The 25,881-nt window shown below is 39.5% G+C and overlaps 1 protein-coding gene across 4 annotated transcripts in view; it reads right to left on the bottom strand.

Moving 5' to 3' along the window:
- The window catches only part of ITPR1 (inositol 1,4,5-trisphosphate receptor type 1), a 254,472-nt gene that overhangs the window by 143,199 nt on the left and 85,392 nt on the right, over positions 1–25,881 (bottom strand). For all 4 annotated transcript variants that reach the window (XM_038408402.2, XM_043518035.1, XM_043518036.1 and 1 more), the window contains 13 exons: positions 25,495–25,590; positions 20,845–20,999; positions 17,042–17,141; positions 16,432–16,592; positions 11,559–11,700; positions 10,906–11,064; positions 10,233–10,405; positions 9,847–9,966; positions 7,484–7,678; positions 5,354–5,605; positions 3,726–3,867; positions 2,507–2,660; positions 1,963–2,150 (listed from right to left, as the gene is read on the bottom strand). In XM_038408402.2, coding sequence (XP_038264330.1) covers positions 1,963–2,150; positions 2,507–2,660; positions 3,726–3,867; positions 5,354–5,605; positions 7,484–7,678; positions 9,847–9,966; positions 10,233–10,405; positions 10,906–11,064; positions 11,559–11,700; positions 16,432–16,592; positions 17,042–17,141; positions 20,845–20,999; positions 25,495–25,590 — 2,037 coding nt within the window. The remainder of the gene's footprint in view (positions 1–1,962; positions 2,151–2,506; positions 2,661–3,725; positions 3,868–5,353; positions 5,606–7,483; positions 7,679–9,846; positions 9,967–10,232; positions 10,406–10,905; positions 11,065–11,558; positions 11,701–16,431; positions 16,593–17,041; positions 17,142–20,844; positions 21,000–25,494; positions 25,591–25,881) is intronic.

The raw sequence follows: 25,881 nt of genomic DNA, 5'->3' as shown, positions 1-25,881 counted from the left end.
AAATTTAGGCTCCTAAATCAGTTAGGCATTCTGACGGAGCACAATGACACTGAAATAGCTTTAAAAATCTGGGCCTAATCAAATTGCAAAAGGTCACACAGGAAGCTTAAGATAACAAGAGCAGGGAATCAAACCCAGTTCTTCTGACACTCAGGATAGTGCCCTAATCAAAGTACCATACTTCCTTTGTAGATGTGTCCTAGGGTTTAAATAAAACATGTAGTATAAACCAATCACTGGTTAAGAGTTCAGTCAGTACTAATGGAAACATGCAAACATGAACTTTGATATCCTGTTTTACAACATTAACATCTTACTGCTCCCTTGGGGAGAGATGTACCATCCAAAGAGTGTGTCGCATCATCCCAACGTAAGAAGATATATTTACTTTCATCATTAATCATGTATTTTGGCAGGGATAAATATTGCTACATTTGCCCCATATTTAATACATTCTAGTTTTAAAACCTTAAATTTAATGTCTTCTCAACTGTTTAGTCATCAATAAATCTTTACAAGCATGGATACATTTTCCTTGATTTCCCTTCCCACCCCTTTTAAGAGTCTATACTTTAGGGAAAAGTAAGTGATAAACAAAGGACAAAGCCTCTCCTTATGCCTTTTTAAATATTTTAAACCCTTCAATCAGTTGATAGAATAATTTTATCTTAAAAAAAAACACCTTGAAAAATTATATCCCCTAAATTAATAGAACAACTTTGAGCCTGGATATCTAAACTTTCTACCTCAAGATCTGAATTAGAAGTAATCTACTTTCCTGTATAAGCATATATTTTATTCAAGAATCCGATACAATTTTTATTAATTTAACTCATTTTCAATTTTCCCTATTCTATTATGACAGACTACATCTTTCTGATCACATCCAACATAGTGCTCTGCTTTAACAATTCCTGCAAAAATGGGGTCAAATTTTGTTACCCATGTTTTTCAGTAATGTTGTCTAAAGTAACAAGAGAATCTATCATCAATCGCCTCATTCCAGCCCATAAAAGTGAAATTTATCTTTAATCAGCTTTATGAATTGTGATGTTTCATTTTATCTCACTACAAGCCTTCCGTACACACAGTTTGTTTCTTCCATATAAACACAAAGCCAGCCTCTCACCTCGCTACACAGAGAACCACTGGTGGCTCAAGCAAGTTCAATGAAAACTCCTTATGTGTACCTTTACTGCTGTTTGGCATTCTTTTACCTAGCAGGGGGTACCAGCAGCATTTAGGCCTGTGTGAATTAGACTGTAAAAATCACCATAAAGGGGACTGTTCTCCTTTCTGTCTACAAACGGTCTCTGCTCACTTTTGGAGCATTATCATTACCACAACATGGTATCTGGCAGAGGCGGGCTGAAATCACCCGTATGGCTTCCTGGTATCAGTGGCTTATAATCAACACTGTTAGGAAAATGTAGTGACCAGTCAAATGTGTTTTATTCTATACTCAGGACACTTCCCCTCCTGTAGAGTTATCAAACAAAGGCAGTTTACCTTGCTACCCACAACAAGATCTTCTTGTAATTTTCTAGGGTTTGTTTGACGGGGCAGGCCAGGGGAATATTAACTTTTCTCTTAAGGCAGCCAGCCCCGTAAAAAGTATTAACTGTTAAATAGCACGATAAGGGAAAACCTGCTGTGCCAGAAAGATGGAACTTGGACCTTTAGTTCAGTTGTGAGTTACCCATGTGCACAACTGGTAACTCCCATCCAGAAGATAATCTCTGCCATAGGGGTGTGTAAAAAAAAGTGTTTCACAGGGTTAAGTGTTTGCCTCTGCAACACCTTCTAAGCATGAAAAGACTATCTGGGCAGCAATGGGCTGGAAGGGGCCATTTTCTCCTACGCACTCCCTAACATCTAGTTAAAACGTAGTGTCAGATGCAAGCACTACAACATAGGATTTGAGACCCTACCTAACTCTATATTCCACTGCATCTCTAGTACCTGAAGTATTTCGATGATTTTCAGCTTGGTGTCCATTACCAGGATGTCTTCTTTCTCTGGTTCACTCTGTTTGACGTTACCCTCAGGAGCCGTAGCAAGTGGAGTAAGGGGCAAGAATCCACCACCTCTGAGTACAACCTGGGTCATCAGCTCACCAACCCCATGAATTGATCTCATCACATTGCTCCCTTCAGAGATGCAGGTAAAAAATGCAGTAAGAATAAGATAACTTATGCACTTTGAATGCACCAAGAGGATAAGCGACCTTTCACATCCCATGAAAAAACAAACCGCCTTCATACGAAACAAGGGGAATATTTTCAAAAAAGACAGAAAGGGCAGTGAGGCACCTAATCTCCTGTAGAAATCTTCCCCTTAGATTAGTCTCCCAATTACCGCTTAGCTTTTATAGGCAACGACCAAGAATTCAGTGGATAAAAGGGAAAATGTTGATGCCCATTTCATGTAATCAGATAAAATTAATGTGGCCAAGAAATCCTCCACTCCCACTCAGGAGTTCCCCATATCATTTTTCCAGTCTTACCTTTACTTTCTTCTCCTTTTGCCATTTTGGTAATGGGGAAGATAGTAGCAATATGCACACAGTCTAATATAGCCAGGAGGATTTTGGTTAGTCTTAGGAGGTCACAGAAGTTGTAGAAACCAAAATATATCAGGTTTCTGGCTAAGTTCACAACCTATTAAAAATGCAAGTATTGATCAAAACCCTTTTTTGCCACAAAAACTTGTTTGTTTCTTGACTTTTAATTGTACTTATGGCCTTAATTGACCATTTGTCTGACCCACTCTTTATAAGCAAATTCTATTATGTTTTTTATTCTAGTAATCAAAATAACTTAGCTACTATATATCAGGTATATATTTTCAGGTATATTTTCATGTCCAGAATTGCAAGATTTCTGATACCTACTGTAGCTATTCTATACCAAAGAGCATGATCATATTTGTTGACGTGTGGCAGTAAATAAAGTAAGATAGAACTTCTTTGGGCTTGACCTATAAATGCACGTTTACATAACTGTTATTACATCAATTGGTAACCATTAAACAAACTCTCACCAGAGGGAGTTTTCAGAGGAACATGTATCTAGTCAAATCCTTAATACTACCAAGAACTAGAATTTCCCCACAAGACCCAAAAATATACTATTTCTTGAACTGTGCAAATAATTTTTACCAAATCATTTCTATGCCTAATGTAGCCTCTTTTTCTGCAAGTAGGAAGCGAATCCCTTGAATGTATTTGTTATTCAAAAATATTGAATGATTTTTCTTTGACTATGAATTATTATTATGCCCTGCATATTCATGAAATGTTATTCAAGCTGTTTGTTGTAACTGGTAAGGTAAATTATATGATTGATATTCTACTGTTCTTTTACTGGATGAGTGTACAACTGCTTCGGGAACAAACACTTGTGCACGCAAACAAAATCTGGGTTCCACAAACGTTTGTACCAGTAAAACCTGATCTTACAAATCCAAGTGGGCACAAAAGTGAACATGACAGCTGCAAATTATTTTTAAAATACAAGTGAGTATTTATTTATTCCACATTAGCACCTGTTCTTGCAAACAGTTACTGACTTCAACGGGTTGTTTACATGAATAATGATTACTCACAAGGAGAAGGGAGTTGCTGAAGGTTAGTACTCACATGGCACCTCCTCCAATTCACCTTGTATTAAAGGCAAAATTGTTTTACTTTAGAAAGAGATTAAAAATAAAAATGGAGTAATTACCTCAAAAGTGAGTTTGTTTTTCTCTTTATCAGAGAAAGGGAACCTCTGACACACCACATCTCTTAAATACTCCTCCACAAATTCCATGGTTTGTGCAAATCTCTCCTTAATTTCATCTTTGGAAGTCCCACTGCTGTCATAGCTGGAGGGGAAAAAATTAAACTTGAATTTAAAATGCACATAAAATTAATCCAAGTTTGTCAAGATCCAAATAAAGTTAAGCCTGTTAAACAATTTATCCCAAATCAAGGAAACAGGAAGCTGAGACCATAATTTCCTGGCATTTGCTGCTTTGTCCCATATGCTCACTTTGCCCTATTTTAAAGTATCTGAAAATGCAAGGTTTGTACCAATGAGAGAGAAAGAAAGAACGAACGAACCAACCAACATTTTTCTAATGGAAATGGTGACAAGTGACATACAAAAAGAAAAGGAGTACTTGTGGCACCTTAGAGACTAACAAATTTATTTGTTAAGAGCATAAGCTTTCGTGAGTTCGTGAGCATAAGAGCATAAGCTTTCGTGAGTTACAGCTCACTTAACTCATGAAAGCTTATGCTCTAATAAATTTGTTAGTCTCTAAGGTGCCACAAGTACTCCTTTTCTTTTTGTGAATACAGACTAATACGGCTGCTACTCTGAAAAGTGACATACAGCAGCAAGAGAGCAGATGTGACCATGAAGTGCTAACTCTGAATACAAACGGGATTTTTTTCTGTAAGTAAAAACATTTGAAAACTTTTATTTTTTTAAATACACATTCTAGACCAGTTTTTAAAGAAAAATCCACAATTAGGAATATGGGTGGAAGTGGAAATTTTTTTTAAAATTATGTATTATTGTAAATAGTTTGCCTGGCTTGAGCACTTATTTTTCCCTTTAGCTTTTAAAACTTAAGATGGTTTATTGGATTTTCTTCAGAAAATTAACCTAGAGGGAGGAAAGTTTAGCAGTGAAGTATTGCAATGAAGCAGTAGAGATTTAGAGATCCCAACTGAACAGAACGCGAAGTGCTTATTCCCTGGGACTAGAAAAAACTAAAAAAATCAAGTTAATTTTTATCTTTTAAAACATTATCTTGCTAGGAACACCTGAACACATTAAAGTATTTTAAAAATGATTTCTATTACAATAGTAACTAGAGGCCACAACCGAAAGATCAGAATCCCTCTTTGCTAGATCCTGTATCAAAAAGTAGTCCCCTGCCCTGGACAGCTTACACATTGATTAGACAAAAGACACAAGATGTGAGGGGAAAGAAAGGCACAAAGATTTTAAGTGACTTGCCTAGGGTCACACAGCAAGTTATTGGTAAAGCCAGGAATAGAACACAGGTGTGTCAAATCCCAGCCCAGTGAACTATCCACAGGACCCTGTTGCCTCTTGGGGAAAACAAAATGCAGCAACCATACAAAAACAATTGAGCTTTTCTATTCAATGAAGTTCTTCTCTGCAAGTTTCTCCATAGACATGTTTTTAATACCACCAGGCTTCAATACCAACAATAGACTGGCAAGATAGCATCAGTAAAGAAGTAAAAAAGATGACTTATTAGTTTAGGGTTTGTTTTTAAATTAAAAAATGGTTTAAATTTCCTTCTCTTTCATACCTCTCCATCAAGTACTTACTCATCAATAGCAATTTCAGATGGTATCTCAGACCACAGGCGAGCATACTTCACTGGCGTTACTTGTTCTTGGGGATCACGGTCAACATGCATATGCAGCATCAACCGGCAGAACGATGCTCTTAGATCATATGGTAAGTTTTCATCAGACATACAACGAAGAATGAGATCCACATCCAACTGGCCAGATATTTCATTTATGGCCAAGTACTGTCGATCAAGGCACATTCTAGCAAAAAGATTGAGCTGGTACCTGAAGAGAAGAAACTTGCACCTTAGTTTCCAGAAGTCAATACAAGGAAAGCACCTAAAAATGTCAACAGTGTTTAGCAATTAATGTTTTGGTTAAAAAGAAATGTTACTGCTATTAATCAATAGGTACAGGATGTTCTAAAAATAGAATAAATCATTTCCCAACACAAATAAAAAGGTAACAATTGGCATCTGAGGGTCAGGACAACAGCTTTCCAAAAGTCACCTAGTTTGTCACAGTGTTGTATATTCTGAAGAATTAAGCAACACTCGGTTTTTCTTTGCTAATGCTATTTCTTATTAAAACACAGAAAGATTGCAGCAGCCTCGTCGTTTTAAAAGTTGGCATACTTCTCACTGGGAGCTCTCAAGCTACTCTTGATTGCTTAGGCAACGGAGTCAATGAGACTATTAAACTGATTAAAGTTGGACATATGCCTAAGTATCCTGCTGAACTGAGGCTTCAGTCTCCATACCAATTAGTCACAGGTAGATACAACAATTGAGTTCATGTACCTTCTTTTTTTTTGCTCCCAAAAGATCTAGTCAACAAGAACAGAACAGGCACCTAGCACTGAAATTAATGCAAATACAATAGACTAATAATTAAACTTTAGTTGCTGGGTTATAATAAAGCACATGTAGAGTATGTGTGCTTATATAGTCCTTACGACCTTAACTCTAAAGAAGGTGGTTTTTCAATAAAAAGATTATAATTGAATTTTATTCCTATGTATCCTAGTTCATGGAATTTTTCATTACAGAATTGCTTCCTACTCTCTTCATTACACATATATATATACTCATTGGTTTGTTATTGAAAGGTTAGAAGAAATTACTGTTAAGAGCATTTGAACAACTCTTTTTGGGAAGAATTAATAAGAATTGCATGTACTTTGCAAACAGATAAAGGGGAGAAAAAAAGTTAGAACAGGTCCACTTTGGGCCTGAAACTCTTAAGTAGTCCAAATCCAAAACATCCATTCTAATCCCTTTTAACAAGTTTACCAGATGAACTATTTAAAAGTTTTTCAACACAATATGCAAGGCCAAAGTGATAAGTAGTTAAAAAGGAATTCTGGTGGTACTTTTTGCACCACAATAGCCAACGGTCTGTCAAACTATTCTCAAAAGTTTATAGCCCAGACACAGGAATTTGGTCCGAGATGGAACTTGGAATTACAATGCGCCAAGAAACTGATGTCTAGCCAAGTCATCTGGAAGCACTGCCTCATATTAGAAGCATAGCTTAATAGTGCAAAAAGGCAAAAAAAAAAAATCATCATCAAACCAAACTTCTTGTGGGGTTTTTGCAAGTTCATACAGTGTCCCAGTGAGAACTTCAGGACATCTGCTAAGTCTGGAGCTCACAAATAAAAAAAGTGATACAGAACAGTAATGACATCTTAGAAAAAGAGCTGTTTGCAGGTTACAACCCTTTCCTTTACTCTGAGTGCTGGCTCTCCTTCCTTTCAAAACCTCTATTACAGCTCAGATTTTTCAAGCCAAAAAGTTAAGATCCTCATGAAGAAAATCAAACTATTGTGGAGAAAGCCGGACTCATGAGCATCTCCAGGAGATATATGCTACCTTGCATATAAATGCTACCAAACTCTTACACATTTTGAACCCCACTTATTCTGTATTTACGCTTACATTTTTCATTGATTACTTGACTTCTTTTGGACATGAATCACAACTCTGTGCTTCTAGTGAATTTACCGTGCACAGAAAGCTTTACTCCATTTTCTATTGGGTACGGAGTCCAGTGTTCCAAGTCTTTATTTGGAACTAATTAACTGATTATTGTATTGAAAAGGCCTTCACCCATCCAGTTCTTATTACCCTATCAAAACCAACTACTGCACACAGTGTTAACCTGTAATAGCTGAGTATATCCCGATCTTCCTTCTGCCCTTCCTTGGCATCCTGAGCCAATTCTCTGACACTCTTACTGCGGATTTCCTTGTTGCTGTCTCGCCAGAATAGCCAAACTTCTTCCTCATCTTCTCCAACCTCCAGAGTGTTTTCTCCACTTGATACCTCTTCAAACTCAAACCGAGAGAGAACCAACCTTGCAGAAAGAAAGGGATTAAACAACAAAATAATGCAGTCCATGATATCTTAAAATATGTTGTTTTAGGACAACTGCTGAGCTGCACAGGGGCACAGCAACAGTGATCTGCACAGTTGCTCCGGAGACTTGCATTCATGGTACTATACATAGCTTTTGTTTCTCAACATGGCCACACAAAAAATCCCAAATAATGTAGATAAAATCGAAGAGACATTGCCTTATGCTACATGATGACCTTAGGTGTTCAGATACTATTGTTTGAGCATGGTATTAAAACCTAGTTAGAGCAAAGTGCTGAATATGCAATGTGAACAGTAATCCACATAGACATTGGTATATTTTTGATTGGTTCTAAAAGAGAATTTAATTTTGTGGCCATCTATGTGGCTGAAGAAACAAGGGTATCACCTAGGGCAAGACAAATTAATGTCCAAAAAGACTTCTATATAGGAAACATTGATTCAAAAAACATCTAGGAGGATATTATCAATCAGTTTATGTATTCACCCAAACTCTGATTGAGCAAGCAAACTTTGATCGATTCAATATCCCACAAATGGAAAATGGAACAGAACTTCATTCGCTTTGGGTGTCAGAAACATAATTAAGTTAGAAGAATGACCTCAGACCTAAAATGGTAATCAGGGTTCTTAGCACCTGGCCAAAAGAAGGGTCACTAACTACATAAGCAAGAGGCACAAATTAAACAGATCAGCAAGAGACACTGAAACCCAGAAGAGTTCTGGTAGAGAGAGAAACATTAAGACACAAGATTTTTAAATCTTGTCCAACCTGGAAATAGCACCTTCAAGTTTCTCCTATTTACCTAAGTTTCATTTATTATCTAGCAAAGAGATTTCACTCTTTTTGACCTTCCCCCCCATATTAACCTTCTCTCAATTCCACATGCCAAGTAAACCCAGCTTTATTGAAGCTAGTTGGAATTTGGTGCCTGTTATGGAAGCACATGCATCGTTTGGTTGTTCCCAAGAGATGAAAACTGAAATTTTGACCCGAGGTGGAATGGGCGACAATAAAAATACCAGCTTTTGCACTGTTGTGGGCATGTGCACAGCAGTCAGAGAGCAGGTTGAAAATTTCTCATCAGAATGATTCTTCCGATTAATAATGCCCTTTTCACAAAACTGAAATTTCCTGTGAGAAATTTCATTTTTGGCATGCACACACAAAAAATATCTGATTTTTCCTGAGGAAAACCAAAACGATGGCTCCACACCTGACAGGCTCTTGTCAATTTCACATTCCCTATCTAAAATAGATAAAACCTTTCCTGGAGGACTTCTAAGGCTGAGCACCAGGATGCTCTTCCTCCCCTGAGAAATGGGGAGCATGTCTGAGCTCTCTGCCTCTCCAGCTCCTGGATCTGCAAAAGGAGGCGGATTCTCTTCCTGATTGGCTCCTAAAGCTGCAAGTAGAGAATTAACAGCCAGGATAGAAAGCTCTTTTAATTTCATTTGTGAAATTAACAAGAGCTTTCTGGGTGGACAGCAGGGAAGCCAAAAAAATTCCATTTCAATTCCCCTGAACTGGAATTTTTCTTAAAAACCTTTCCTGAGGAAGATGATGATGATGTTTTGATGCTTTTGATGTTTTGTCTTAGTTCAGTACAATTTTTTTATTCAAAAATGTGAAAGTTTTCATGGGAAGAATTTTTCATTTTTCAGAGAGCTCTAAGTTCCTAAAGGCGCTGCTGACTACAGTCAATCTGCCATGGCAAACATAAGGGCCAGGAGAACAACCAGACTCATGGGATGTGGAACACCATCTTATACAAGCCTGCTGCTACACAGCAAATCTCAGAATAACTGCTTATCCAGCTCAGATGAGAGAGCATTTTAGCACCTATAAATTAAAATGGTTCAAGACTTAAAACATGTTACGTAAGACTGCAGCTTCTCTTAGTGTTATCAAGCTTCCTGATGAAAATGTTAAATGTCTGAAAGCTGTTTAGAGTACACAGGGCTAGGAATCCATGTGGCAGTCATTTTGGTGCCTCCGACACTCATCTATCGTATACTTAGAAAGGCCCTCACACATTCTAAGTTTGGTACTCTCTGTAGTCTTGAGGCTCGTGTTCTCAATGCCCTGACTCACCTTCCTTATACACCAACTAGAAAGCTATTCATAAATAAGTCTAAGCTTACTTTGTCTCAATGAGTATGTCTGCATTGGCTGGATTCAACACAGCTTTACAAATCAGTTCCTGCGTCACCGGAATAGACTTGTTCATGGAAACACACAGATCTGAGAGATAATCCAAAAACCTATTGGGAAATAAAAAGACAGAACACATTAAATCTCTGTCGAGGTTCTTCAGTTGACTCATTCTACATTTTATAAAGAGAAAACATTTGGAAAATCGAGTTACGTTGCAAAGCAAGGGAGGCCATTACCTTGGTGGAAAGTCATGGTCTGTCTCAGAGGCAAGCGTGGATTAAACATGCTTCCTAAATACAGAAACAAGTTGCCGGCGACAGATCTCAGAATAAGGAGGAAAAGGTAACTAGGTCCGAATATCAATCCGTCTTACCTGGGCTCCCTGTTTTTTCTCACAAGACTAACAAAAGTATCAATCTCAGCAGCCGTAATGTGCTTCTCCAACAGTTTGCGATTGTTATGAAGCAATGCTGTAATAGTATCTTCCGCCAAAACGTCATAACCAATTTGTTTCTGCATGAAGCCAAACTGCTTGGCTATGTATTCCTGAGAAAGAAGGAGGAAAAGGTATTCTAATCTCACTTGTTAAAAAAATAGTTAGCTGTTTATATCAGTATCCTAAAGGAACAGCTTGGTTAGGTTCTATTGTTTCTATGATTTAGGACCACACTGAAAAGCAGGGAAAAAACATAACACAGAACAGCAATGGACAGTTTTTGTGTCTACACAGCTACTGGGTAGGACATGCCCAGCCCTCTCTCCTTTTCTCTGTTCAAACTCTCAGAACTTTGATAAGACTTGGTTTTCAACCACTTGATAGTGATGGTAAAAGTTGCAGAATGTATTCAAGTCTCAATGTGCCTTCAAAATTTCAATTAAAAGAATAAAGAAACTCTCAGTCTTCCCCTGGATTAGACAGAGTTAACAACAATTAATCAAAAATTCCTGTAAGTAATGACACTACTTAAACTGTACCCAATCTTGGGTGAACGAACCCACCTACCCACACTACCAGCCTTTTAGACAGGTTCTAACACATAACTAACCTGATTCTTTCTGTAATCTTGCTGCGAGTGCCTCAGCACCCTGTAGCAGAGCCGGCAAATGTGTCTGAAAGGAGCATGACGCTGGTCCCCAAGCTCCTCCAGCCTCAACATTGGCCCATCTCCACAGTCTGTAAACGGTGCTTGTAACAGCTTGAAAATCTATGGGATTATTTTTGAAAATAAAAATTGATAAACGCTACTTAATCTTAATGAAGGTCAGTGGGTGTACCTACACATGCCAATGCCCCCTTGTTGCTACTTTATAGCCTCTGTCTTGTCAGAACCAGCGCATAGTTTAAATCTTGCCTACACGACCATAGCCACATGTCAATTCTGGAGGCCGTCAGTTTCTCTCACATGAACTTCCATGAACTTCTTATAGCTGCACAATCTGGACAAAGGAACGGTCTCTGAAGGGGACGTGGCTGATCACTTATGTCACTACATGCTTTTCCTTTTATCCTTTGGTTCTGCCCCTTATGGTATCTTCCAGCAATGGGACACCCAGAGTTACCCTCTGACCGACACCGCCAGAAGATTGCTCAAAGCTAGTGAGGCAGAAGTTGCCTTATCCCAACTAACTTGTAGTGTTCTGTATTCTGAGCACATACTCTCTCCTCAGAATCTCTGTCACATGATGAAAACGATCTTACCTGCTTTAGGATATTTTGCTCTCTCATCAGCTTTTGCCGCTCACGATTTGGTTTAGAAAATACCACTTCAAGCACATCTTGCCCAGAATTAGTTCCACCAGTAACAAAGTAAACCAAATCCTCCAGCAGCTTGGTAACAGATCTATATAAAAAACAAAAAAAAGTGTCAACACAGAATTGGAACCGTCAGTTGTGAAAAGAATTAACAAAGACTAAAATGTTTCAAATGTTATGTTAAGACGATTTAACCAGGAGATAACCGAGAGGTAAGAGCACATGGGAGTGGATCAACAACTAACTGGAACCTAGTTTTCCTGGTTGATGTAGATTTATTGTTAAATAGCCAGATTACAGAGGAAGTGGAATGCCATATCTTTAGAACCCCATACACTGGCTACTGTGTTACTGCACGGACAGAGAATCAGATAGAGAGCCTCTTAACTCAAATAGAGGCCTACATTTTGGAAGCTTAAGGTCCTTAGTTCTATGTACCAGGCTGCATGCATTCATTACATGTAGTCACAAATTCTACAGACACTGCGGGAGGTGAGGGGGGTTGCAAGAAGTCATGTGTTCAGCCCTTGAAGCAAGTTAAATTAGATGTTCCACATTCATTTTTCAGAGTGTTTCAATATAGGCACGCTATGGACAATTCCTCCCAGCCCTACAATGAATACAGATTCATAGGCCAGAAGGAACCATAATTATCAGCTCTAGTCTGACCTCCTGCACTTTGCAGGCTACAGAATCTCACCTACCCATTCCTTTAGTAGGCCCATAACCTCTGGCTGAGTTACTGAGTTAAATCTTGATTTAAAGATCAAGTTACAAAGAATCCACCATTTACTCTAGTTTAAACCAGCATGTGACCCATACCCCATCGTGCAGAGGAAGGTGGAAAAAAAAACAGTCTTTCTGCCAATCTGGCCTGGGAGAAAATTCCTTCCAGACCCCAAATATAGCAAATCAGTTAGACCCTGAACATGACAAACACCTGGGAAAGAATCCTTCCCCTCTAGTGTCCCATGTCCAGCTGCAGGGGATATTTCAAATTAGCAGTTGCACATGGGCCATATGCCATTGTAGGCAGTCTCATCATACATCCCCTTTATTAAAAACTTACCAAGCTCAGTCTTGAAAGAAGTTAGTTTTTTTCCCCTCAATACCCCCCTTGAAAGGCTGTTCCAGAACTTAACTCCTCAAAGATTAGAAACCTTTGCCTAATTTCAGATCTAAATGTACTGATGACCAGTTTATATCATTAGTTCTTGTGCCACCATTGGCCCTTAACTTAAGTAACTTCTCTTTCTCCCTGGTGCTTATATTTCTGATGTATTTATGAAGAGCAATCATATCTTCCCTCAACCTTTGCTGTGTTAGGCTAAACAAGCGAAGTTCCTTAAGTTGGTTGTCCATTCCTCTGATCATCCTAGTAGCCCTTCTCGCTCCCTGTTCCATTTTGAATTCATCTTTCTTAAACATACATGGAAGATCAGAATTGCACACAGTATTACAGATGAGGTCTCACCAGTGCCTTGTATAATAGCAATAATACTTTCTTAGCTCTACTGGAAATGCATCACCTGATGCATCCTAGGATTATATTAGCTTTTTTTCACGGTCGCATCACATTGGTAACTCTTAGTCATCCTATGATCAACAGATCTTTCTCCTTCTCTGTCACTTCAAAATGGTAAGTACCCAGTTTATAGTGAAAAGTCTTGTTAGTTTCTAAATGCATAACTATTAAATTTCATCCCATTACTGTTACTGTGGTTTTCAAGGTCATCCAAATCTTCTCATACGAGATTCTGGTTCTCCTCTATCTTTGCAATTCATACCAAATTTGCGTCATCTGCAAATTTTACTGGCACAGAAAGCGAGAGCATGCTAAGGTCATTACTGAAAATGTTAAAGAAGATTGGCCCCAGAATTGATCCTCGAGGAACTCCACTAGTAACCTCACTCCAGTCTGATAGTTCGCCTTTCAGCATAACCCACTGTAGTCTCCCTTTTAATCAGATCCTTACTGACCTTTTAATACTTGTATCAATCCCCATCTTCTCCAATTTAACTAATTATTTCCCACGTGGAACCGTCTCAAATGCTTTACTGAAATCCAGGTAGATTAGATCAACTGCATTTCATTTATCCAGATAACTGGTTATCTTCTCAAAGAAATAGACTAGGTCTACCTTACTCGATCTACCTTTTGTAAAATCACATTATACTTTATGACAAATTACTGTTTACCTATATGTTCTTAACTATGCTCTCTTTCAAAATTTGTTCTAAGTGCATACAGTTGAGGTCTAGTGTCTAGTTCAGGGATCTCAAACTCAAAACACCACGAGGGCCACATGAGGATTAGTACATTGGCCCGAGGGCCGCATCACTGACATCTTTTCACAGTGGCGGATTTAGAGTTAGTGGGGCCCTGTGCTCAGCTTCATTTTTGGGCCCCCTGTGGGGGGAGCACTCTCTCTTATCGCCCCCATTTTTTATTCTTTTTTCCTCCATTCTCCTCCTGGGGCTCAGGGCTGGGGGGAGTTAGGGTATGGGAGGAGGCTCAGGGTGGGGGGGCAGGGTCTGGGCAAGAGTTAGGGACTTAGGGTGTGGGAAGGGGCACAGGGCTGGGGCAGGCAGAGCACTTACCTGGGGCAGCTCCTGTTTGGTGTGGGGGGGGGTGCAGGTGGCTCCGCGCAGTGCGGCACCGCCTCTATGGCCGCGATTCTGGGAGCCACCCACCGCCAGGCAGAGCCACCCGGATCGCAGGGACTGCAGGGCCCTGGGCTGCAGCTCTAAAGCCCCTTTTGGAATGTGGCCCTGCGAACATGGGCAGAGGACTCAGGAGGAGCAGGGGCAGCCGGAGAGAAGCGGCGGTTTCCCCTGCAAAGTGCCGCTTCTCTGCGGCCAGTTGTGCGGCCGCCCTCTCCTCCTCCTGAGTCCTCCAGCCCGCGTTTGCAGTGCTCCCACCACCTGCACCTCCTGCCTGCTGCCCTGAGCATGCTGTGACCCTCCCCACTCCGTCCTGGAAAGTCCTAAACATTTCCAAACAGCTGTTTGGCGGCGGTATGAGGAGCGGGGACTTGGCGTGCTGGGGGAGGCAGAGGTGGGGAGTGAGGGGAGCTATGGTGGGCTACGGGAAATAACTCTGGGGGCTGCATTCGGCCCGCGTGTTTGAGACCCTCAATCTAGTTTCTATGATATCAATTCTGCAAAAAAAATCAAGGAGGGCTTCAGGGAACAGAGACTAAGATCCTCTGATATCACAGAATCATAGACATGTAAGGTGGACATCAATAATCAAATCAACCCCCTGAGCTCTACCAGTACCATGTAAACCTAGATCTCCCTGACAGATGTTGTCCAACCTCTTTTTAAAAACCTCCAATGATGAGGTTTCCACAACCTCCCGTGGAAGCCTATTCCAGAGTGTAACTACCCCTGTAGCTAGAAAGTTTTTCTAATATCTAACCTAAATCTCCCTTGCTGCAGATTAAGTCCATTACTTCTTATCCTACCTTCAGTGGACATGGAGAACAACTGATCACTGTTCTCTTTATAACAGCCTTTAACTTATTTGAAGAGAGTGTTATCAAGTTCCCCCCTCAGTCGTCTCTTCTCAAGACTAAACATGCCCATCTTTTTAACCTTTCCTTCAAAGTCACATTTTCTAAACCTCTTCTCTCTTTTTTTAAATTTTCTTCTGGACTATCTCCAATTTGTCCACATCTTTCCTAAAACGTGGCACCCAGAATTGGACACAGTAATCCAGCTGACGCCTCACTAGTGCTGAGTAGAGCAGGACAATAACCTCCCATTTCTTACATACGACACTCCTATTAATAAACTCCAGAATGATATTAGCCTTTTTCACAACCGTATCACATTGTTGACTCATTCAATTTATAATTCACTATAACCCCCAGATCCTTTTCATCAGTACTACCATCTAGTCAGTTATTCCCCATTTTGTAGGTATGCATTTGATTTTTCCTCTCTAAGTGAAGTACTTTGCACTAGGGCCTAGGCTATTGAATTTCATCTTGTTGAATTCAGACCAATTCTCCAATCTGTCAAGGTCGCTTTGAATTCTAATCCTGTTTTCCAAAGATCTTGCAACCTCTCCCAGTTTGGTGTCACCTGCAAATGTTATAATGAAAATACTGAAAAGCATCGGATCCAGGACTGACCCCTGTGAGACCCTACTAGATATACCCTCCCAGTCTGACAGTTTTCAGGGTATAATGAATAGTCATGGATGGGGTCCACTGCTTTCTATATGCAGGGGTTTTGCTCCATGTGATCTATATTGTGACTGAATTCATTGGTGATGCTCCCCACAACCTATATTCATCCCCTCTGTGAAGACATATGGGGGAAGCAAAATTCTCCAGTAAGTAATTAGTAGTTGATAACTACTCTGAGTATGGTCTTTCAACCAGCTGTAAAGCCATTTTATAGTAATTTCATCTAGACCACATCTCCATAGTTTGCTTATGAGAATGTCATGTGGGATAGTGTCAAAAGACTTATTAAAATCAAGATATATCATATCTACTGCTTCCCTCCATCCAATAGGTCAGTAACCCTGTGAAAGATTTGTTTCTGACAAATCCATGCTAGTGATTACTTATAACCCCATCATCATCCATGTGCTTACAACATGATTTTTAATAATTTGTTCCACAGTCTTTCCAGTTATTGAAGTTAGGCTGACTGGTCTGTAATTCCCAAGGTTCTCTTTGTTCTTTCAAAACACAAGGGTGGGGAATAAGAAAATAACTTCAGAATAGGGATTATCACAGATTTACTTGAGTAAAGGCAGCAGCCGTATTACTACAAGCAGCTTGCTTCTTGAGCCCCCTACCTTCTTTCATTCTGGGTGATCGTTCCCTTTTCCAACTTGCCAGCAATGGAACCCAACACCTTGCTTGCATCGTTTGCAAAGTCCAAGTCCCGAACTTCTGCAGGAGAAACTGGTACTATAGCAAAAGCTTCTTTGTCCTCTTTTACTGGAGAGGTACCAATCTAAAACCCAAGGTAATTTTAGTATCACACCAAGACAAAAAGGGGCAAAGCAGCAGTAAAGTAACTCAGTAATATTAAGACATGAAAGAAACCACAGTCCTAACAGTTGAGATTAGAAACAGCAGTACAAGATTTTTGATAGAATAAGAAGTTTAAGAACAAAAAACACTTCAATGCAAATCTATAGTTCTCCAATTCTCAAGACTTTTGCAGTCTCAAACCAGATGACAAAACACCCAAAAGACATTATAGAGAAAACTAAAAAGCCCAATCACTCACCTAATGTTAGTGCTTAATTGTTTTGTTACAATACTTAATATTGCACTATTTGTTATTTGACTAACTCAGCAGAACAATAAGCATCAAGGGCTCAGGATTTTTAATATTGGAAGTATTTTTATGAAAACACAGAAGTCAAAAGAAGGATTTGTTAAAGTTACAGGACTTACTTTAAGCATCACAGGTTTCTCTTCTTCTTTATCAATTGGGATATTGGTGCTATGAACCCAGGTGTTAGTACACAGGTGTCTAAGCCTGACATAGGAGTTCCTACAACACAGCCAATCGTTTTAACAATTAGACAGTTTCCAAGACACGTAATTGACCAGTAATCCTAGGTGTGTACAACTTCCAAGTCATTGACAGGAAGGACTAAAAGGAGACAGATTATTTTCTGCTAGAAACAGGGTGTCCCATAACTAGAATAAAGCTTTTCAAATTAGCAACACAGGTTAAAACTCTTCAGTTTTTTCTGTATTGTGAACTCAACTCCAAAGTGCATCTATATCTTAACTTACTGCAGCTGAACTTCCAACAATTCCTGTGCATAAATGGGAAAGGAAAAACTACCCGAAAGCAGAACTTATTCTTTAAAAACCATTTGACCACTTACCATGCACAATCTATAATCTGCTCAAGTGTCACAGAAAGTAACAAAGACTCTGCTAATTTACAATAAGAAATCGTTCCCATAAAAAACAAAAAAGTTGCCACGCGGGACACTCACCTCACACACGCACGCATGCACTCTCTGCACCGATATATTTATTTAATAGTATGAAGCATCAAAGACTAGAGGACTGTTAGCAGTCCTTTCACCTCAGAAGACATTGGTTTAAATTTCTGTTAGGTCAAAATTTTCCAATTGGGTTGGTGGTCTCAACCTAATCCACAGCTCAGATCAAAAACCACAACCAGGGGCATCATGTCAATCTACTGACAGACTAAGAACTAGAACAGCAGAGCAAACCAGGAAGGATTAAGCTAGCCAAGCATTGATTTGTGTGTGTAGGAAATATGCACAGCACCCATGTAATCACAATTACACATGAATTGTTCCCTTGTTTTGGAGCTGGAATTTCAATTTAGCCACGAAATGTTACTTAAAACTCAAGCTCTGTTAAGGTTGCTCACCTTTAGTGACTAACACAAATATTCTGAAATAATTTGCAGTAAAACAAAGAAATTCAAGTTTCCCCACACAAACGTGAAGGGTATGCCTTCACCTTCTCAGCGGTGTGATTCCCAGCATGGGTAGGCAGACTTGCACAAGCTCCTCTTGAGCTAGCATGCTAATACCAGCAGCGTGGACATTGTGACATGGGCAGCAGCTTCGGCTAGCCATCCAAGCTCAGACCCAGGGGATCAGGTTTGGACTCAGGTGGCTAGCCCAAGCCGCGGCCCATGTCACAATGCTATTTTAGCACGCTAACTCAAGAGGAGCTAGAGCAAATCTGCCTGCCTGTGCTGGGAACCACACCTGCCAGCTACAGTGTAGACATACTCTAAAAGTTTTATGCCTAAAAGGTAGTCACATCAATAGTTTTTACATGGTCTCAAGAAACTTCCTAGTCACAGAGACCCTTAAGCCTAACTGGACAAAAAAGCTGATACTCTTCAAGTTTTTAAGGACTGCTTATCTGTGACACGCTGATGACCATCATGGAATAATTTTATTCCTAGTGTTGTCTTCAGAAAGGCTTTGCTCTTATTGGTTTCCTCTAGATCTATGCTTTGCACTTACCACACAAAGTACAATGCAAGAGAGTGGGTACAAAGGAAGTATTAGCCACCACATATCTGCACCTGTACAACTGCTGAAAGCCATACAAGACACTCACTGAAAGGAACTCAATTTAGTTTACTAAATAGGACACGTGGAGTTCATTGATTCTGACCTGGAGATTAATCAATCAATCAGTCAATCAGTTTAGACAAAATGCAAATTATTTATTTAAAAAGCAGGTTACTTCGTCTTTGGAGCATGCAATGTGTCTTAACTAAGTTTGTAATGCATGTAGTGAATAAATAGCGCCATTAAAATGCTTCATTAGTAGAAAACAACACTTGAGCATGAGGAGCAATATGCAGAATTCACACACCTGCAACATAGGAATGGCCCTACTGGGTCAGACCAACGGTCCATCTAGCCCAGTATCCTGTCTTCCGACTATGGCCAGTGCCAGGTGCCCCAGAGGGAATGAACAAAATAGGTGATCATCAAGTGATCCATTCCCTGTCACTCATTCCCAGCTTCTGGCAAACAGAGGATAGGGACAGCATTCCTGCCCATCCCAGCTAATAGCCATTGATGGACCGATCCCCCATGAATTTATCTAGTTCTTTTTTTAACCCTGTTATGGTCTTGGCCTTCACAACATCCTCTGGCAAGGAGTTTCACAGGTTGACTGTGCGTTGTGTGAAGAAATACTTCCTTTTATTTGTTTTAAACCTGCTGCCTATTAATTTCATTTGGTGACCCCTAGTTCTTGTATTATGAGAAGTAGTAAACAACACTTCCTTATCTACTTTCTCTATACCAGTCATGATTTAATAGACCTCAATCATATCTCCCCTTAGCTGTCTCTCTTCCAAGCTGAAAAGTCCCAGTCTTATTAATCTCTCCTCACATGGAAGCCATTCCATACATCTAATCATTTTTGTTGTCCTTTTCTGAACCTTTAACAATTCCAATACATCTTTTTTGAGATGGGGTGACCACATCTACACACAGTATTCAAGATGTGGGCATATCATCGATTTATATAGAGGCAACATGATATTTTCTGTCCTATTATCTATCCTTTAATTATTCCCAGCATTCTGTTAGCTTTTTCGACTGCCGCTGCACAATGACTCCAAGATCTCTTTCTTGAGTGGTAACAGCTAATTTAGACCCCGTCATTTTATATGTATAGTTGGGATTATGCTTTCCAATGTGCATTACTTTGCATTTATCAATATTAAATTTCATCTGCCATTTTGTTGCCCAGTCACCCAATTTTGTGAGATCCTTTTGTAGCTCTTCTCAGTCTGCCTGGGTCTTAACTATCTTAAGTAATTTTGTATCTGTACATTTTGCCACCTCACTGTTGACCCCTTTTTCCAGATTGTTTATGAATATGTTGAATAGGACTGGTCCCAGAACAGATCCCTGGAGGACACCACTATTTACCTCTCTCCACTCTGAAAACTGACCATTTATACCTACCCTTTGTTTCCAGTTACCAATCCATGAGAGCACCTTCTCTCTTATCCCGTGGCAGCTTACTTTGCGTAAGAGCTTTTGGTGAGGGACCTTGTCAAAGACATTCTGAAAATCTAAGTACACTATATCCACTGGCTCCTCTTGGTCCACATGTTTGTTGACCCCCTCAAAGAATTCTAGTAGATTGGTGGGGCATGATTTCCCTTTACTAAAACCATGTTGACTCTTCCTCAACAAATTATGTTCATCTATGTGTCTGACAATATTGTTCTTGGTTATAATTTCAACCAATTTGCCCAGGCTTTCAGGCCTGTAATTGTTGGGATCACCTCTGGAGCCCCCCCTCTTTTTTTTTTTTTTAAACCTAACCCTTTAGCAATATAGATAGAGTGTGAACATGAATTCAGGAGACCTGAATCCTATCCCTGGCTTGCTGCAGGACCTTGGGCAAGTCGCTTCCATTCCATGCCTCAGTTTCCCCTGCTGTAACATGGGGATAATGATATTGCCATCTCCTTTATAAACTGCCTGAAGATGTACTGATGAAGTGCTATATAACTGTTAGGTGTTACTACTAATACCTTTAATTAACTTGAAAGAGAAACAGTGAAAAATTGTTCTGTAATCTTAAAAATAAATGCTATAGTGTCTCTATCTTTCAGCATCCAGCATCTAGTAGCAACATCATCCAAGGAGGATATTCAACTCAAACTTGGTACTGTTGTAAGCCTGTAAGAAGTGAGAACCTTGCATTTAACATCATACCTTGGGACAAGGCTATCTCCCCCTCGTAAAGTGGTGGGGTCCAGCTCAAAGATAGAGGAGATATCGTTTCCTTCAGGTACGGACACCAAAGAGTAAGCCATCTTCTCCTGAGCATTATGCAACCCTCTTCTGAATGCATCTTGGTCAGGATCTGTCTACAGAAAGAATGCAATCAAATGAAGTCAGAAATGTTATCCCAAGAACTGTCCGACCAGTGTGAAAAGCCAAGCATTATATCAATGTGTTTTATAATTTGTGCGCACAAATATCAACCTCTCCAAGTGCTGGTACTAGCAGAAGCTCCAGCTGTGCTTTAGAACAGAAATAAAACTGACAATTAGCTGCTTTTGCCAAACACATTTCTTCACTTTGTCTGCTGTTGGTAACTTCTGAACATCTCTGAGTTATAATGTAATAATTCCTAAGCAATGCTGTGTCTATGTCTTTTTACATTAAGTGCCAGAAAATACACTCCAATTGCCAAAACATTCACCTCATAACGCACTGAAAACCCAGATTAGCTTCAGACTCTGCTGCAGATGATCCATGTCCAACGAAAGCCTTACCCTAGAGACTGCTGCTGAAGGGCTCCAGAAGTCTACTTGATAACTATAACTTTAAATAAATATTTTGTAAGCAGCAAAAATGACAGTTGGCAATTCTGTTTCCCAGTCATGTTGTCAATATCAACAGTATCCAACAGATTCCAATAGCAGAAACAATTATAATTTTCAGTCACTAACGACAAAATGAAAGGTAACCGAGAAGTTAGCCAGCTGGTAGTTTTCACCTCAGTTGAAAGAGCTAGGATTGTATGAAAGCTATAGAATGCCAACAGTGTTATATATGTACTTCAGGATATTCTGTGATTTTGACGTTTATAGCAAGTGAACTTGGCTGCGAAGTGGAGATATTTACAGTTTTGATTTGTCCTTCAGTAATAGGATGGTAAATATATGGACTAGACATGCAAATTGGTGATTTGCATTTAAAAAAAATGCAGCTATATACTCTGTTTGGAAACTCTCTACTCTACACTTGTACTGAATTCTCAGAACCTTCATTTGTCTTCACCAAACCTCTTGCTGATCTCCAAACATGGCAGCGGCTGAAAATTCATACAATTCACTATGTCTGGCAGCTGAGGCAATATACTAGCCAATTCTAGAAATTATGGCAAAGCTACAAACCAGGGAGCAGCAAACAACAGGCAACAGAAAGTGAGCCACCTTAGGTAAGATTATTACATCCACGCAGAACTAAAGTTTCACCTACAAAAACATCATTGCAAAATTCACACAATGGTCCCCTTGTAATGTTGAAGGGTGCAGTTTGGGACATGCTCATTCAAATCAAACCTCTGCACTGATCATTAATTGAGGAAATTGATAAGGAAATAAAGCCAGGGCCCATACCGTGCAAAGAGACTTGCAGTCTTGGGAATGATTTAGGCTTGAATAAAGTTACTGTACCCAATAAGGTTAAGTTGCTAACACCATTTCTAAGTTAAAGGAGTTTAAACTATATTTGTATGTGAGAGAGGTTATATGCTCTTGTCATTTGTTTATGGTCTATTGTCGCCACCTGGTGGTGAAGAAATAAGCAGAAAACCAGAAACCACTTATCAAAGTTTACTCCAAGAATCCATCAACACTCAGGTGAGCTCATTTTGGAATGAGGGACTTGTGTGTAATGACAGTGGCAAAAATGAAAGTCTTTTCTGATTTCCAAAGAGGTACTAGAAACCATTAGTGTATTCCTAGAAAGTTAAAATAGAAGTTGGTTTTCACTATCCAGAATATGTACTAAATAGTGTCACCAGGAGGGCAGCATTTTCTACAAAGCAGTACAGGAAAATGAATTATAAAAGGAAATAACTAGAGTAACTTTTGGGTATCTGGTGGCAAATTTTTTTTAATGGCTACCATGTTAGATGACTTTCATATATAGACAAGGTGACAGACCAACTAATACTCCTACAAAGAAAATTTGAGCTTTTCTCCCTTCCATGCATCAAGATACATTCTTCTCTTCTCCAAGGAGACAAGCTTTTCTTCCTGGTTTCTAAGGAAAGCCATCTTCCCTTATGCAGGTCATTGATCAGGAAATAGAGGTTATGGCATCATAAGCCTACAGTCTCATCCAAATGAAAAATACAATCCACAATGCAAAGTGCTGTTCCAGTTATACCAGCTGTCATCAATAGTTTTGATTTGCAAATACAGTGGCCATACAGTACGTCTGCTTCCCTAGTCACATCAATAGGAGGCTTCTGGTAATTCATACTCTGTAATGTAAATCAAACAGCATCTTGAGTAAGTGTGATGCAACTCCACAACATTTATTGGAAAGGACACCACACTCACTTTTACTAGTCATTCAAAACAATGACATCAAAATTGCCCACTGGTTGGGCACAGTTCTTATTTTATAGCCTAATTATTTATGATGGTTTTCCTATGATGATTTAACGGATGAGAAATTGTTCCTTAGAGATAGCTTTCATTTGTGAAATCAACCACTTGATTTGGCCCCTGGGATAAAGGCAGCATTCAGGATATTTGGTAACAGATCTCATCTTGAGAAACTTGCTCTTCAGACTTGGAGAAAGAAAATGCACTGAAGTTCAGCTTTCTGAGACAGGGTTCAGATACTATCCTGAGAGGAGCTATTCAAGAATAACGATACCCAGAAGTGCACAGCTCTTCAACATCCTCTAAAGCCTACCACACCAATCTTCAGTATTCAGTCTCAGTATAGCGCACTGCATGCAGTACCTTCCAGCCATGCTTAATTTCGACTTTCTTTAGTAGTAGAAATGCCTTGTATCATCTGTTCACTTGCCAATCAGATACCAAGGTTTGAGTCAAGCCTTCCTAATCAGGGCAAAACTGTACTTTTGCCTGTACATACTGAGGATTAACACTCCTGGCCATCTTCCTCATAGTCAGGGTTTACCTGATGAAACAGAATCACAGGCAAGTCAACAGTTTAGTTTTCCACCCCCGGGTATAAAATTACTCAGGGAGATCTAGCTTATTCTGTAGCAGATACACCTTTTTCTACAGAAGTACACAATGTTGGGTTCTTCAGTCTAGCAGACAAAAGCATCCAATGGCTGGATCCAATGGCTGGAAGTTGAAAGTAAACTAATCCAGACGGCAGATAAGGCAGATATTTTTAACAGTGAGGGCAATTAACCACTGGAACAATTTATTAAGGGTTGTGGTGGGCTGTCCATCACTGGCAATTTTTTAACCAAGATTGGATGTTTTTCTAGAAAATATGCTCTAGGAATTATTTTTGGGAAGTTTTGTAGCCTGTTTCAGCCTGTGTTATGTATCAGGCTAGTTTACCACACTGGTCCCTTCAGGCCTCGGAATCTAAAGACATATACAATGCAATCAGCTTTTCAAAAGCAAAAGCAAAAACAAAAACAGACAAAACCAAACCAGGTAGTTGTGTAGCCAGGAACAGAATTAAGCAATCAGCAAACTTGCAAACGAGACTCAACTAACCAGCTCAGGACATAACTAAAGCTGGGAAGGAAGGAAATTTTGTGAAAATTGTGTCAAGCTTTTAAATTTTGAAATCACAATTAAATTTCAAAACATTTCAACCAGCTTTAGAAGTCGATACAAGTTGGGAAACATCTTGGTCATGTCATCATTTGAAATGTTCCTTCGATAAAAACTATTTTTGCCATAATATGCACAAATTCATCAATTTCTCCCATTGTATCTTTGCATCAGTGTGTTTCCATGATTTCACAGCTGATTAAACAGCCCATGATTTGCTAAGCAACCTCTATAATCCACCAGTCCTGTTGATCCATTTTGTACTTGGCAAAATGCTACTAAGTGTTTTGGAATCTGCTTACTAGAAAAGCATAAAGCAGGATTATTTAAATTGAACTCTTGCATTCACCATGATGGGCTATATTGCCTTTCTTCACTGCAACCTCCCTTTCATATCCCCAGCATCTTATTTTTACAAATATGCTTTTCTTCATTTACACGTGTGTGTTTCAAGATAGACAGAGTCAGGCTAGTTTCAGTGAGTATTCACAAGTATTAACAGTTCACCTTTGAAAATGCTTGGATAGGTAAATGTTCATGACAATTCCTAGAAGGCTTCTATAACTCTTAACCTCTCTTTTACGAACAATTTTATGTTCTGTTTGGAAATCAAAAAAATCCAGAGGATCCAACAATGGGTTTAATTTATTTCCCCAAAAACGTAGCAACAGGTTCTCCAGCCATTCACAGTACAATTCATTCTCCCACTAATGAGCTCATCTTGATGATGATTATTTACATAAAATAGTGTCATTTATTGTCTGTTCTTTTTAGCTAAAAGAAGAAAACACCCATCCCTAACAAAAAAGGTAGGGACACATGGTCGTTCTTATAGTGCAGTGTTTTTTCCAAGCATCTTTCAAGAAAATACCTTGTTCCATGGGTCTGGCACTTTGATACTCCCTATTCATGCATAATTTCGTCCTTGGTAATACTAATCCTACATAGTGATCGTTCACTAATCTGTTTCCAATCCTCAGTTAGGCAACCACAGTTTTTCAGGAAGGGATAAAGGAAGACAGCACTGACAGGAGAAGGGGCAGAGTTTATGGGTCCTCCCCATGGTTTTTACCTCTGCTGCTAAGTAGTGTCCAGTAGCAAGATGTTTGAACCGGAAAAGGCTATTCCAGTATCCTGCACCACCTCGACAAGGGTCATGTTGCACCACCTGGAAAAAGAGAAAGAGGGGCCATATTCTGAATTTCAGTGGCTTGCCCCTCAAGTTAGTACTGTTGTATTTCATTTTCAGGCATGTAAGAACATAAGAACGGCCATACTGGGTCAGACCAAAGGTCCATCTAGCCCAGTATCTAGATGGACCTTTGTCTTCCGACAGTGGCCAATGCCAGGTGCTCCAGAGGGAATTAACAGAACAGGTAATCATCAAGTGATCCCATCCCCTGTTGCCCATTCCCAGCTTCTGGCTAACAGCGGCTAGGGACACCATCAGATGTTGGCA

Source organism: Dermochelys coriacea, chromosome 7 (assembly GCF_009764565.3).
Source record: "Dermochelys coriacea isolate rDerCor1 chromosome 7, rDerCor1.pri.v4, whole genome shotgun sequence".
NCBI lineage: Eukaryota > Metazoa > Chordata > Testudines > Dermochelyidae > Dermochelys > Dermochelys coriacea.
The sequence above is the reverse complement of the archived record's forward strand: the minus strand, read 5'-3'. Positions and strand labels throughout refer to the sequence as shown.